This window comes from Echeneis naucrates, chromosome 1, assembly GCF_900963305.1.
Source record: "Echeneis naucrates chromosome 1, fEcheNa1.1, whole genome shotgun sequence".
In the NCBI taxonomy this organism is placed as follows: domain Eukaryota; kingdom Metazoa; phylum Chordata; class Actinopteri; order Carangiformes; family Echeneidae; genus Echeneis; species Echeneis naucrates.
Window position 1 is genome coordinate 4,604,259 of NC_042511.1, and position 13,963 is coordinate 4,618,221.

Below are 13,963 nucleotides of genomic sequence, written 5' to 3' on the forward strand. Positions count from 1 at the left end.
CAATTAACTTATCTCTAACATGCCGTTTCCCCACAGTGGGACAAATGAAAGAATTTGGACATCCAGAATCAAACTCTATTTGCTCATGTATAGAGTATGTGTTGGCAATAAGCATCTCCCCAAATCATTACTTGACTTTTATCAACAACGTCACACACCTTGCTACAGTAAATAATAGTTTTATTATTATGGCACTTTTCTAAACAGTTATAAAATGTTTGGTTACAGAGAACAAAAAGTGAAGAGAAACAAACATATCAAGACAACACATACTCAGAGTAAAGAAGAAAAACGAAAGAACTAAACAATATCGCTGAAATCTCCTTAGTGTCGTTTATTTCCACTGAAGTGACCGTAGTGGTTTCCAGACAGCAGAGGTTAATGTGTGTGACTAATGTAAGTCCTGTCTGTTATTAGTGTGCCGGTTTGTTGGTAAGATTGGAAAGGTTGTAATGAGAAGGATGCATCAGGCAGGCAGAGGGGTGCTGAACAACAGGGACCTAAACCCTCATGCAGATTTCATTAAGTGTTGATGTATTATTGAAGCAAGTCCACGAAAAACAAACAAAAAAAAAATGGCACAGTTTGGATGACGACAATGAATACTTCCACTACAGTACGTAACCAGAATGATGGTTTTGCATGTTTTTGCATCCCCTGGTAATGCTTAGTTTATAGCAGTAACCTGCAAAGGCCAGAATCCTCTGCACAATCCAACACCACTCCTCTACAATACATTTTTTATGGTGACCAAAATATATCTCAACTATCTGGAATTGAAAAGAAAATAGACAGCTCGTGTAGACTGGTTGTACTTTTTCGATCAGACAAGTTTTGATCCAAATGAATCGATACAAAGCTTGTGTTCATTTCACATTTGTCTTCTCTAACAGTGGCTTTCGTTTATTTATCATTGAGGTTCTGGTTATTGAATGCTACCCAATCTTTATGGCATTGATTTGTATCAGAGATCCAAATACTTTAATTATCCCAAAAGTCAAACGCAAAACCAGTCAATAACCAATCAGTTATGACAATCCAGTGTTCACTGGAAGCTTAAAACTAGCTGAGTTGGGCTTTTAGTATAATTAGGTTTGTTAATAACTTTTGGATTATATGACAAAGATCTACATTTGATTTTAATGACACACCCATACAAACATGCAAAACCACAAGTATGGTAATACAAAAGCAAGTTGTGTTGTTACAGTATCTAGTGGTATTTACTGATGTGTCTGTTTCTGTCCCCGGTCTGTGTAAACGTCTGTCCGCAGTGTGGACAGGAGTATGGTCTCTCCCCTGTGTGTATCCTCATGTGAACATTCAGTTTGTCTTTGCTAATAAAGCGTTTGTTGCAGCAGGTGCACGAGTACGGTTTGTCCCCGGTGTGATACCGCTGGTGCATCTTTAGCTCTGTCATGCGACCGTACGTCCTGCCGCACTCAGGACACTCGTAGCTGGGACGCACCTCCATGTGCTGCCTGCTGTGGAGCCGCAGTCCGCTGGACGACCTGAAGCTCTTACTGCACTGGGAGCACTGGAAAGGTTTCTCTCCAGTGTGGATGTGGACGTGGAGCTTGAGGCTGGCGGCGGAGGGGAAGCCGTTGCCACAGATGGAGCAGAGGTGAGGCCTCTGCCCCGAGTGGATGCTCAGGTGCTTCTCCAGCTTGTTCTTGTTCAGGAAAGTCCTGCCGCAGACGGGGCAGTTCGATGGCTGTTCCCCCTCATGGGAGCTCATATGTTCTGTCAGCTCCATCAACGTGGAGAAAGCAGAATCGCAGCGAGTGCACGAGTACGGCCTCTCCTTTTTGAACTTCCTGTGTTTCAGACAGTGTTGCTCCAGATCTTCCTTCACCTCAAATGTCTCAATACAGCAGGTGCACTGGTATGGTCTCTCTTGAGTATGCGTCCGCAGGTGATATTTCAAGGCTGTTACCTGCAGAAAGACTTTGTCACAATGTGGACATCTAGACTCCCGCTTGTCGTGGACCAGAATGTGTCTCTTGTAGTGAGACAGCTTGATGAAGCGCTTGCAGCACAGGGAACAGTAGTACTGTTCGCTCTGGTGGCCTTGCTCGTGCTTCTTCAGTGCATACTCCACCTTGAACTTCTTGCCACAGGTGTTGCAGGTATAAGACTTCTCATGGACCCCCATGTGTGTTTCCAATTCCTCAGGAGAGTTGAAGGTTTCGTTACACTTTGGACACATCCCATTGTTCTCCCTCACGTGAATCTCCATGTGTTTGTTTAGATCTTCTGGGAAGGCGAAGTTCTTCTGACAGTCGGGACACGTGTAACACTCCCCATTTGCTGCTTTGCGATGCGTCACTATGTGTCTTTTCAAATGGTACATTCGACCGAACACTTTGCCACAGTCGCTACAGATGAGGCTTCGAGGGCTGGGCTGGACCTTCTTGTGTAGTTTGAGATGACTAATTAGAGCCGCCTTGGTCTTGAACAGTTTATCACACGCCAGACATGTCAGGCCTTCAACTGAATGAGTCTTCTTGTGAGCTTTCAGCTCCAGCCAGTTACTTGAATTTTGCCCACATTTAGAGCAGATGTACTGGCCCAATCCGTGCTGGTTCCTCAGGTGTCGGGTCATGTGGTAGGACTGGCTAAAGGTCAAAGTGCAGACCGGGCAGGTGAACGGTTTCTCCTTTGTGTGGGTCCTCATGTGTCGGGCAAGTTTGTTTGGGCCTCTGAAGCGCCTACCGACACAGATGGGGCAAAAATGGCCTTTTGTGTTAGACTTAGAGGTGACCTTTTCTTTCTTATTTGTGTCTTTTCCTTCTGCCTTAACCTCAACCTCAGATGATTTATCCCAAGAGTCTTCATTACCAGACTCTGCATCATTCTCCGCAACATTATCTTTGACATCATCTCTCTTATTATTCTCATTACTTGATTCATTTATTGCTGGAGTCTTTATTTCTTCACTTGGCTGGGCACTCTGAGCTTCTGCCTGTGTACACTGGTGTTTTCCATGTGACATGAGATGAGTAAGAAGTGCACTATTACTAGTGAATTTTTCACCACAGTTAGGACATGACAGGGTTTGCGACGTATGTGTCCTCTTGTGACTTTGCAGCTCTGAAAAGCTTCCTAAACTTTTCCCACACACGGAGCAGACGTGTTGGCCGGCGCCGTGCTGGTTCCTCAGGTGACGGGTCATGTGGTACGACTGACTGAAGGTCGTGGTGCAGACGGGGCACTTGTATGGTTTCTCCTTCGTGTGTGTCCTCATGTGTCTGGCGAGCTTGTTAGTATCTCTGAAGCGCCTACCGACACAGATGGGACAGTGAGGACCTTTTATGTTGGCTGAAGAAATGACAAAGTCTTCATCTTCGTCTTCATCGTCATCATCTGTGCCATCATTACTGGCCTTGTTACAGTCTTCCTCCTCCATCTTCTGCGATGATGATGAAGCTTGATTATCATCTTTATCGCTGGTTTTATCACAACACAGATTAGTGTCATTAGGACTCTTAGAGTCATCTTCATCATGATCAGTGTAATATTTCTTGTCATTGCTGTCATAGTCTCTGCGTCTAGATGGTTTTCCTGGGGCCTTTGTGGAGCGCGGTTTGGCTTTTATTCTTCTCTCCCCACGGCGAGGTCGTCCTCTTTTTGCCTTTCCTTGAACGGGAGCGTCTACATCATCTCCAATATCCACACTGACCTCGTGAACACCAAACTGTTCAGATTCCACCTCTTTACCAATGATCAATGCTGCAGCCAAGGTCAGCCTTTCCCTCTCCAGCAGGAGCCGCTCTCTGAGCTGCTGGCAGTTTGTTTTCTCAATGAGCTGATTCAACATAATTTTGTCTTGTAGGTCTCCATAGTTGCAAGGCCTCAGCAGTTCTTCTAATGCAGAGGCAAACTGATCTACAGTCTCTCCAGGTAGCTGAGCCCTCCGATGGAACTGAAGGCGGTACATCTGAGAGGCATGGTCACAGTCAAAGTGACTCGTCAGGGCAGAGATGGCAGCTGCATACGTGGCGTCACTGTGGATGAGTGTTGTGTAGACATGCTGCCCCTCCTGGCCGAGGCAGTTCTGGAGAAGCATACGCTTACTGGAGTCAACTAACTCGTTTTCACAGAGCGCTTCGAGGTAGTGTTCAAAAGCTTTGAGCCACTTGCGCCAAAGCATGCTGGGTTCACCTGCGACAGTTAAGAAAGGTGGAGGCGGGGACAGGATTATTAGAAGAGGCTCGGGGAGCGGCTCAGAGGAGACGTCCTGTTTCATCACCTCCTCATCTAATTTTTCTTTCACTTCACACATTCTTTGTCTCTGGAGTCCGTTTTTTCCCTGTCACAGATTTAGTTTTACCCTCTCTGGTCCGGGCTCGAGCTCCTGATGTCACATCCCACCGAAGTCTAGAAGAGGAAGCTTTCTGTTAAACATGTTTAGTCTCAAAGCTCTAACTGCGGTGGCATGAATCTGTGCCGTGCTTCATTCAGGGAGTGGGGGAAAGTACAGTTTCTCTTTCTGCCCCCCCCCCCCCCCCAAAAAAAAAAAAAAACTACAACAAATAAGAAAACACCACCTGCAGCTGGGAGGTGTCCGTAAACACACCACACCACCTGCAGCTGGGAGGTGTCATTGAACACAACACACCACCTGCAGCTGGGAGGTGTCATTGAACACAACACACCACCTGCAGCTGGGAGGTGTCCGTAAACACACCACACCACCTGCAGCTGGGAGGTGTCCGTAAACACACCACACCACCTGCAGCTGGGAGGTGTCCGTAAACACACCACACCACCTGCAGCTGGGAGGTGTCATTGAACACAACACACCACCTGCAGCTGGGAGGTGTCCGTAAACACACCACACCACCTGCAGCTGGGAGGTGTCCGTAAACACACCACACCACCTGCAGCTGGGAGGTGTCATTGAACACAACACACCACCTGCAGCTGGGAGGTGTCCGTAAACACACCACACCACCTGCAGCTGGGAGGTGTCATTGAACACACCACACCACCTGCAGCTGGGAGGTGTCCGTAAACACACCACAAACTACAGACACAGCAGAGCCCTGAAGGACAGCTGTGTCCGGAGGAAGGATCCTCTTTATCAGCACTACGGGTGATGAGGATGATGATGATGAGGAGGAAGAGAAGGCGACAACTCACCAAACTAAACCGGGTCAGAGTCCCGATCCGAGCGGGCCGTCCGGCAGCAGAGGGCGGCCGGTCGAGCCGTCAGTGCCGGCGGACCGAGTGCTCTCCCCGGGACACCATGACCTGACACCGGGCTGCTGTGAGATCCGCGGAGGGAAGCGATAGATCCGCCATGCTGATGGTCCTTCTTCCGGACACCACAGCAGCTTTCCTGGATCTGATCCTGCCGCCCTCCGGCGCCCCCTGCCGGCTGGGAGAGCTGTCCGAGGGGGAGGATGTGAAAAACACATTTATAAAATATATTTATTTTAATGTAACTTCGGAGTTGGAAAGAACTACTACTTTTCAAGTGTCTCATCGCAAATAATCCTGTTTAAAATAATGTAGCTTTTCAGGCTTTCTGCCAAGTGATGATAACTTTAAAGATATACCATCCAAGTCACCATCTAAAAAAAACTGGCACTTAGATGGTGGGACTTGAGATGAAGTAACAGAAAGTCAGATCAGAACATAACCTATAAACAACACTTTTAGAGCCAGATGTTCAGATTTTAGGTCTGATCTCATTACTTTAAGAATAAGCCCAAAGATTTGGAGCACACAAATCCTGCCTGAGTGGGCCCCAAATCGTTTGTTAGTATGAAAAATAAAATCTTAGATGCTAAAAAAAAACTTACTTACTACTTGTATTGGCTGTTTTATAAATAAATTGATTATATGATGATGACGACTGATGACTGTAGAGTAAATGATTAATTTGTGTGTCACATAAAAATATCTGGATCTGGGAAGTGAAGTGAAAGTATTTAAAAGACAGAAATCACTTTTGGATGAGTAACACCTGATATTTAAATGTTAGCTTTAAAAATATGTGTATTTTGTATGCAAACTTATTTCTAAATTGTTTTGACTGAATTACTTGACTTGTTTCTCTTTTGTATTTGTTTGTATGTGTGTGTGTGTGTTTGCTTCACTGCTGCACAACCAACAGTGCTTGAGGGCAAAATAAAATGTTTGTTTTTGGTAAGTCATATTGTATTACTGTTGGATTTCCAGGCACAATTTTGAATTCTTCGAACATTTGGATGGAGGCAGAAATAGTCCACTTTTATTTTTAACCCCCTAAACAGCCAAATTTAGCCGCCTGGTCAGAGTGCCACTTGTAATTTGGGTGAACCAACTATTCATCTGATTATATACGGCAGCAGTGGTGGAATAGTTCACTCACTGAAGTGACATTACATATAACCAGTCGAATATTTCCATTTGAAGGTACTTCAAACTACTTATTTTGACACTTTATTTTCAACATCACAGATTTTAACAGCTGGGGTTACTTTCCTTATTAATATACATAAAAGCTTTAAAGCAGCGTCTTGTTGAAGTTTAAATGTGAACAGCTGATGCAATCTTACAGACTAAACAGTCTGAGGGCCAGGTGAGTAAAATTTCTAATGACAAATTAAGGAAAAAAAAAAAAAAGGATTTATAAATCACAACTATTTTCCTCTCCCTTTCCTCTGCGTTATTCACGTCATGGCTTCTCAGATAGTATCTGGAAAACAAACTAAAAAACTGTCTAAGGAGGATTATAAAGCTGTTCCACCTCCAGCACCCACAGTAAATCACTGCTTCCATCTGGATACATTAGTTTTAGCAGATAGATCATATAAAAAGAGCAGTCACACTTTTTGCTCTTCTTTATGTGCATTTTGTTGATAACAAATTTGTACTTTAGCGTTCTAAGCGCAGGACATATTGAAGTGTTGTAATATTAAAACACGGTTATTTTAATGAAGTTAAGGGTTAATCTACTTCATCTGCGTGGCACTTTCCAAACTGTCTACCACAGCTGTAATTAATGCACTTTGTTTTTGCTGAATTACTTCTTACATAACTGTTTAATAATTGAACTACCTGCTGGAATCAGTTTCTGTGAATTCAGGGAAAAATATATCACACAGGTTGTGCACACACTCAGCAGAACAGTGAGCAGACAGCAGCTGATAAAGCGCTGGTCCTTCCCTTCTTTTAGTGCAGGCTGGTTAAAAGTGATAAGTGAGTTCACTTCAGGAGGACTCAGAGCTCGTTCTCGTGTTTTAAAGCACATATTTAATTCAGTTAATGTAACATAAGAGGCGATGCTCCTGGACATGTGCGCTGTCCCGGCACTAAACAGACCACACAGACACGCTGTTAAACAATGACCATTTATTCACATGTTGTATGGGACTCAAAACAGGCGTGACAGAGTGAGGGAGGCTGCGGGCGGGTGTGTGTAGAATCTTTAAATCAAACATGAGCAAAAACTTCCGGACCATTTCCGTTTGCAGAGTACGTGTGTCAGCCTGGCTGCTGGAGGGTTCAGACAGTGAGGGGGCCTCGTTGTTCAAATTTCAATCACGTTCAGTTTGAACAAGAATGATTCGCTAAAACATCCTGTAATCTTGTTCCACATTCATCCACTGCATTAAATCTTTTATGAGACTTGTTAAATGGTCTTGACTCCGTCTCTTCGTTTTCTTGTTCATCCATCAGCTGTGAACTCTCTTCTGTACCATTTTACGATTTGCTTTGAATTACACAAAAGTGGAAGAAATACATAAAACAGCGCACAAGTAAAAAGGGATTCCCCTGTACAAAATCCATCTTAAAAATACAAACATACATACAATGGCACACTTTGTTTAGCAGTGAACAAAAGAGACAGGTGAACGGGGCACGTAGAGCCACTTTTTCACACATGCTTGTACACACACGCAATATTTAAACACACGCGCGCACACACATCCACACACACACACACACACTCGGACTTGTAAAAAATAAAACTTCAGCAGACTAAAGATGAAGTGTGAGATCGGGCTCAGTGCAAATATTATGTCTTGGGGAGCTGTGGAATAAAGAACACTGACAACAGGCAGTAGGCAGTAAAAAACACAATTTTCATTATTCCAGCTCAGACCCCAAACATCACACATCCCTCTGAGAAACCACACAACACTCTCACTGAGAATGCCTTAAGTGCTGAAGAACCCTCACCCACACTTGCACTCCTTTCTTTATCAACTATGATGATTATTGATTGTTTTTTTTTTTGTTTTTTTCCTCTGTGTGGTGGTCTTTTATACCTGACAGCTGTGTTTGTGTTCATGAACCAGTCTGTCAACAAAAGATGCTCCCTTCTGGGTTGTCTTTTTTTTTTCCCCCCTCATAATTCTCCTCACCTTTAAAGTTCCTCCCTCCCAGTGGGAGATACTGAAATGGTGCATCAGACAATATCTGTGTGAATGTATTTGTGCACTTGTGTAAATACAGAAAACAGAGAAGAAGCGTTGTGCAGAAATTCTGGGTTCGACCAGTTCTCTCATTTACAAAAACCGACTCATCTAGATCTCAGCTCTCGTTGCAGAGTCTCTGGAACAGGCATGAATATCTGGTCTTACCATCGACGTGAATGTGTGGAAACGAGAACAGTAACTGTGTGTGCGAGCACAGAGGCGTAAGACAGGAGGAGAGTAACACACACACACTCGTCGACACTGAGGATCGTTGTGAACGGGGGCAGAGGGTGAGTGAGGAGTGTAGCTTTAGTTCTTTGGGGCATGAAGGTCTGTTTTGTCACTAGTCCATCCCACGTCTCCGGATCGCGTCCACCCCTGTCCTCAGGAGACGTCAGCTATTTCCCCTTTAGACACCAAACACACATCAGCCCCCGCTCCTTCATTTTGTGTACGTGTGTGAGTGTGTGTGTAGTTTTCTGCAGCTTGGTCTGTACAGTCAGACAAATGAGGAGAATCCCGTCACAGGGGTGCGTGACCCCGGCGGATTGGTGTTGGGGTTGACATGTGTGTGTGCCGGCTGTCCTGTGGGTGTGTACGCCCCACCTGTGCTGTGCTGGGTGACCACGGTCTGGTAGTACGGCTCCGTGTCTGCGGTGGCACATTCCTCGTAGCCAAAAGGAGTGCCAATCCCTTTAAGGCCTTTGGGCTGCCGCTTCCAGGAGTTGTAGTAGGTGGGGTCGCTCATGTAGTGGTTGACGAAGGAGTGCTTCGGCTGCTCGTCCTCATAGTCACTGTCTGTCAACTGGACGCACACAAACACACAACAGGAGTCAGTTTGCTGGTTTGGCAGCATAATCTCTGTTGTCCAGACAGCACACGGGTACACACGCCACATTACTGCAGTGTCATGGGTTCGACTCTGACCCGGGGACCTGGGTCATGTACACCACGACCCATATGTGTTAAAGTCTGACGCCCCTGGCACATAAAGGCTGATTGTTATTGGAGATATTCTGTCATTTATTTATTTCTCAGAAGAAAAAATGAGCGGGAGGACTTGAAGCATAAACATCTGGATGATATTATCCAATTGGACATATTATGTCGGTGGAGGGCTCGGATAATCAGATTTAAAATGGTTTGTCTTACACATGCAGCATTAGAGGACTTTCTGTCACTCCTTTTGTCCGTCCAACATATTTTGTGTTCATTATCCAAGAATATGACAAGATTGTTTCATGAGGCATGAAAATGGTTGGCTGACTTGAATTTTTTTCTTTGTGATAAAAGTTAGGTGGTAAATTATTAGCAAATTGGAGGTGCTCTCCCCCACTTCATTTCTTTTCACGTTATCTCTCCAATGTGCTAAATAATTAGGTTGTAAAATGTTGCAAAAAGGTTTTTCAAAAACGAATAAAGCTATACAGAAGGATAAGTGCAGATTTACTTCAGTTCCTGGGAAAGATGTCAATTTTTAGAGAGAGAGAGAGAAATACCTCTGACTCAGAGACCTCAGTGGGTTTCTCAGTGAGGGTGGTGCTCTCTGTGAGCACGGCTCCATTGTAATTGTTACATATGTCCTCATCAGAGTAGTGAAGACCACCTGGACTGGGTCTGGGAGGAGACCTGCGCAACCCCCCCCCCAAAAAAACCCCAAACCTTAAAATCCATCATACACTTGTTATAATGATTTCCATTAGTGTGTGTGTGTGCTCACCTGGTCCCATTCTTTTTCAGGAAGGAGTTCTTGGTGTTGAGGGCTCTGCTGTTAAGCTCAAGAGCTGTGAAACCTCCGTTGTCCAGAGTTACAGACTCCTCCACCGAGGACACGTGCTTCCCTGGAGCAAAACAGAAAAGAATCAGATGAAGTTAGTTCAGAAAAAGGCTAAAAGCATTTCAGTTGCTCATATGGGCAGCAGCTGAAAAATGGACCCGAAATTCTTCCTCTCTCTCTGTACAGAGTTTATGTGTGATCTCTTGTTTTATTCATCATGTTTTCAGTTACCTCTCCAGCTTGAGGAGAATCAAATGAAACACGGATGCATAATTGGGCACTCAGGCAATAAGCACACAGAAAGCCTTCATCATTTGGGCACCAAAAATCGTAACAAAGGGGGAATAAAGGAAACATTGTCATGTTTTCAATTGGAAGAAATATGATTGCTGTTTGGGACACACCAAGACGCTCTGGATGATTTAAAACCATCTACAGAAAAATTTCAATGACTCCATTGTGTTGACGTTTGTGTGGTCACACTGCCTGCTCTCTCTCTTCCAACACCAACTCAACGTCTTTGATTGCTGCACTGCACAGAGGCTGTGCCAACGTTTCTGTACGAATGTAACCTCCTTATTAGGACTCATTTTGTATTGAACATCGCAGGAAGGGAAGCCCATGCCCTGATCCCTCCAGCTCCGGGCTGCTGGACTCGCTGACTCACCTTGTGGAGGTGGCGAGAGCTCAAACAGAAGCTCCAGGTTTGAGTATGAAACAACAGAGATAACATTTTTATACCTCTGCACCACCAAAACCCAGACTAGAGCCAGGTCCTCCCCTCCGTCCACTGGGACAAGGCGTTACTGGCGTTAATTTATTACCTCAGTAACACAGTAACAGAACTTGACAGACTTCAGTGGTGGTCAAAGTGACCTCACATGACACGCTTTTGGACATAACTCACAAGTTCATACACAAATTAGGACACGATTTAACACAAATGTGCATAAGGATGAAATTAAATGATGAAATTTTATATTCAAAGGTCAACTTCACTGTGAATTATAACATCCCAGAAATGTCTGGCCATTATTCATCACTGTAATTTCTGCAGAGAAAAGGGGAGCTTCTGACCATATTTCCCTCCACCTGGCTGATATGTAGATTTATCTAATGACAGATCTACAGGAATGGTGATGCCCTTGAAATTATTATTACCCTTCCTCAATGCTTGCTAATGCTTAAAATTAAGACATGTCATGTTTTTGTCTTTTAAATTTTCTCCTGTGAAACGTAAAAGAGACATTTAAGTTGTCAGTACAGATTCTGAGAGATATTACACACAGACCTGTGCCACAGGCCTTGTACTTGGTGCTGTGTCCATGCAGCAGCAGTGTGAAAACCAAGACCAGAATGAGAATGAGTCCCACCAAAGCCATCACCAGAAGGAACCACCACTCCTCATAGAAGGGACGCTCCGATAGTGCTGCAGGCACAGAGAGGGACACATATCAGGAAGCTACAAAGTGTTGGTCCATCCTGATCATGTAGCTTCATCCACAGTTCCAGAAATATTCTTCACAGTCTGTAAATATGCTTTCTGAAGACCACCATTTCATTGAGGCGCTCAGTTGTCCAAATGTCATACAAATAGAAGCCAACACAATGTAATTGAGGTCATTGTTTAAGAAAGAGGAAGCGACATTTATGCTGGATTAAACTTGGAATTGTTAACATGATGGTTTACAGGACAAGCTCAGTTGTCGTTGCACAGCACTGCCTGTAGATGGCAAAAGAACCCAAAGGTACAAAGTCCACAATCATTACCTGAAGTGGATCCAACAAGCTAGAAAACGAGACAAAACCCACATCTGACAGGCTGGAGCACTCTGAGTTTGTTAACTAACCCAACATGCAGCAGTGAGTCAGTCTCTGTGTGTTTACCAGCGAGTGCAGCAGAGGGAGTACTTGGCTGTCCATAACCAAAGCCATTAACAGCAATGACTCTGAACTCGTAGCTGATCCCTGACCTCAAGCGTTCCAGCGGCACTGAAACAGACCTGCTGCTGGGAGGGAGGGGCCTGATGAAGGAATCCCACACCCCCTCATCTGCAGGGAAAGACAGAAAAACCAGAGAGCAGAGAGAGGAGTAGAGAGTTGGATGGACATCCAAGACAGAAGACGTTCAGCGAATGTGATTGAAGAAAATCATATAAATAGAAATAAGATCTCATTTGCTTTCAGATGATGATTGTGTTGTGAGGCTGAATGTTGTTATTACTGCTAATAAAATGAGTACTAAAATTAAAATGGGGATTATCAGAAGCAGTTGTACTATAGCCTACTGTTTCCCCTGCAGGATGCTCCTGCATATATTCACTAGCTGTATTACACCTCTGCTAAGCTTTATTAGAAAATTGCTGCTGGCTTGATTTGCACAGCAGGTCTTAATGAATCTGAAGAAAGTGGTGCAAAGTAAAGTTTAGCACAGTGGGGGTGGCACTTAACCTCTCTCTTGATTAAAGAAAAGAACGAGCTGAATGTGATGATGTTCAGTTTTCTGTGGATATGGTGTTGATGCTAACCTGAAGCACGGGCTTCAATGACATATCCAGTTACAGGTGCTGCACCGATGTCTCCCTCTGACCAGTGAATATTCAGAGCAGAGGACGTCTTGGTGATGGACATTTCCATGGGAGACCCAGGGGTGCCTAAAATGTCACACAGACGCACATACTGAGGATTATTTTATAAAATCCTTCACGTTTGTTTACAATAACTGCTAGTTAGTTTAATTAGTTTGTCAGTTAATTGAGGTAAATGTAACAAAATTAATATATTCGACAGAATATCTACGGGTTTTATACCTTTGCTCAGTAACCACATAACATTTGGGAGAAATCACCTTGGGCTCTAACAAATTTCATATGCAAATAGCATTTTTCCCATTTTTTTTTTTTTTTATTTCCTAGACAAAACAATTACTCTGTAAACAGAGAGAAGAATCAGGAGGCTAACTCCATCTATTGTCTGTGCAAGGTTGCTGGGGGCTGGAGCAAATCCTGGTCGTTTATCACAGAGCTGACATATATAGACCAAAAAAACAGACACACTCACAGCCATTGGGCACCGTGAGCCACCAGTTAACCAAATGTCATGTCTTTGGACTGCAGGAAGTAGCCAGAATAAAAGAAGCGATGGGAAAACATGCAAACGAAACAAAACTAACCTGCATAGACTAACTGGTAAAGAAAATGATCTTGGTTGCAGCTAGCTGAGTCTCCACAACATGACTGTATAAGGAAACAGCCACAAACAAACACGAGGTAACGGCCATGCCTACCTTGCACAGGCTGAGCAGTGATATTTGCCTGTATGGGTGGACCATAGCTAACTGTGAGAGCTTGTACACCAAACATGTATGTCGCTCCTTTGACCAGGTCCCGAACCTTGAGCCATCGCTGCCAGCTGCCCTTCACATCCACAGTCACAACTTTACTCACACCTGCTCTCACACAGACAGATGAAAAGAGATGTTAGTCTCTTCCTCTATCTGAGTTTTTGGCCCCGTTTATGAGTATGTGTCTATAAACCTTGAACAGGGGCTGTTGGCTGGTAGACGACCCTGTAGCCTTCCAGCTGTCCATTAGGAGTTAGCGGAGCTCCCCAGGACACATTGACACTTCCTCCTGTCACCTCTGAGAAGGACAGATAACTCGGCTGGCTGGGAGCTGCAGGCACACAGAGAATGACAAATGAAAGGAATTCCAACACAGGCCATAAAACACCTCTAATATGATGCTTGCTAGTTTGACGTTAGCAAAGGAAC

At 44.4% G+C, this 13,963-nt stretch overlaps 2 protein-coding genes across 2 annotated transcripts in view; both read right to left on the reverse strand.

The window, feature by feature from the left end:
* Positions 1 to 56: 56 nt before the first annotated feature.
* LOC115045501 (zinc finger protein 665-like) lies at positions 57 to 5,319 on the reverse strand. The gene is made up of 2 exons (XM_029505232.1): positions 5,146 to 5,319; positions 57 to 4,380 (listed from the first exon to the last, which is right to left on the reverse strand). Exon 2 carries the CDS (start codon positions 4,283 to 4,285, stop codon positions 1,214 to 1,216), a length of 3,072 nt encoding a protein of 1,023 aa, XP_029361092.1. The 5' UTR covers positions 4,286 to 4,380; positions 5,146 to 5,319; the 3' UTR covers positions 57 to 1,213.
* Positions 5,320 to 8,167: 2,848 nt separating this feature from the next.
* LOC115045525 (protein sidekick-1) overlaps positions 8,168 to 13,963 on the reverse strand; it is a 196,860-nt gene continuing 191,064 nt past the window's right edge. The window contains exons 39-46 of the mRNA XM_029505265.1: positions 13,728 to 13,865; positions 13,478 to 13,639; positions 12,720 to 12,845; positions 12,079 to 12,243; positions 11,483 to 11,620; positions 10,135 to 10,255; positions 9,914 to 10,043; positions 8,168 to 9,219 (exon numbers count right to left, since the gene is read on the reverse strand). Coding sequence (XP_029361125.1) covers positions 8,914 to 9,219; positions 9,914 to 10,043; positions 10,135 to 10,255; positions 11,483 to 11,620; positions 12,079 to 12,243; positions 12,720 to 12,845; positions 13,478 to 13,639; positions 13,728 to 13,865 — 1,286 coding nt within the window. The 3' untranslated portion in view covers positions 8,168 to 8,913. The remainder of the gene's footprint in view (positions 9,220 to 9,913; positions 10,044 to 10,134; positions 10,256 to 11,482; positions 11,621 to 12,078; positions 12,244 to 12,719; positions 12,846 to 13,477; positions 13,640 to 13,727; positions 13,866 to 13,963) is intronic.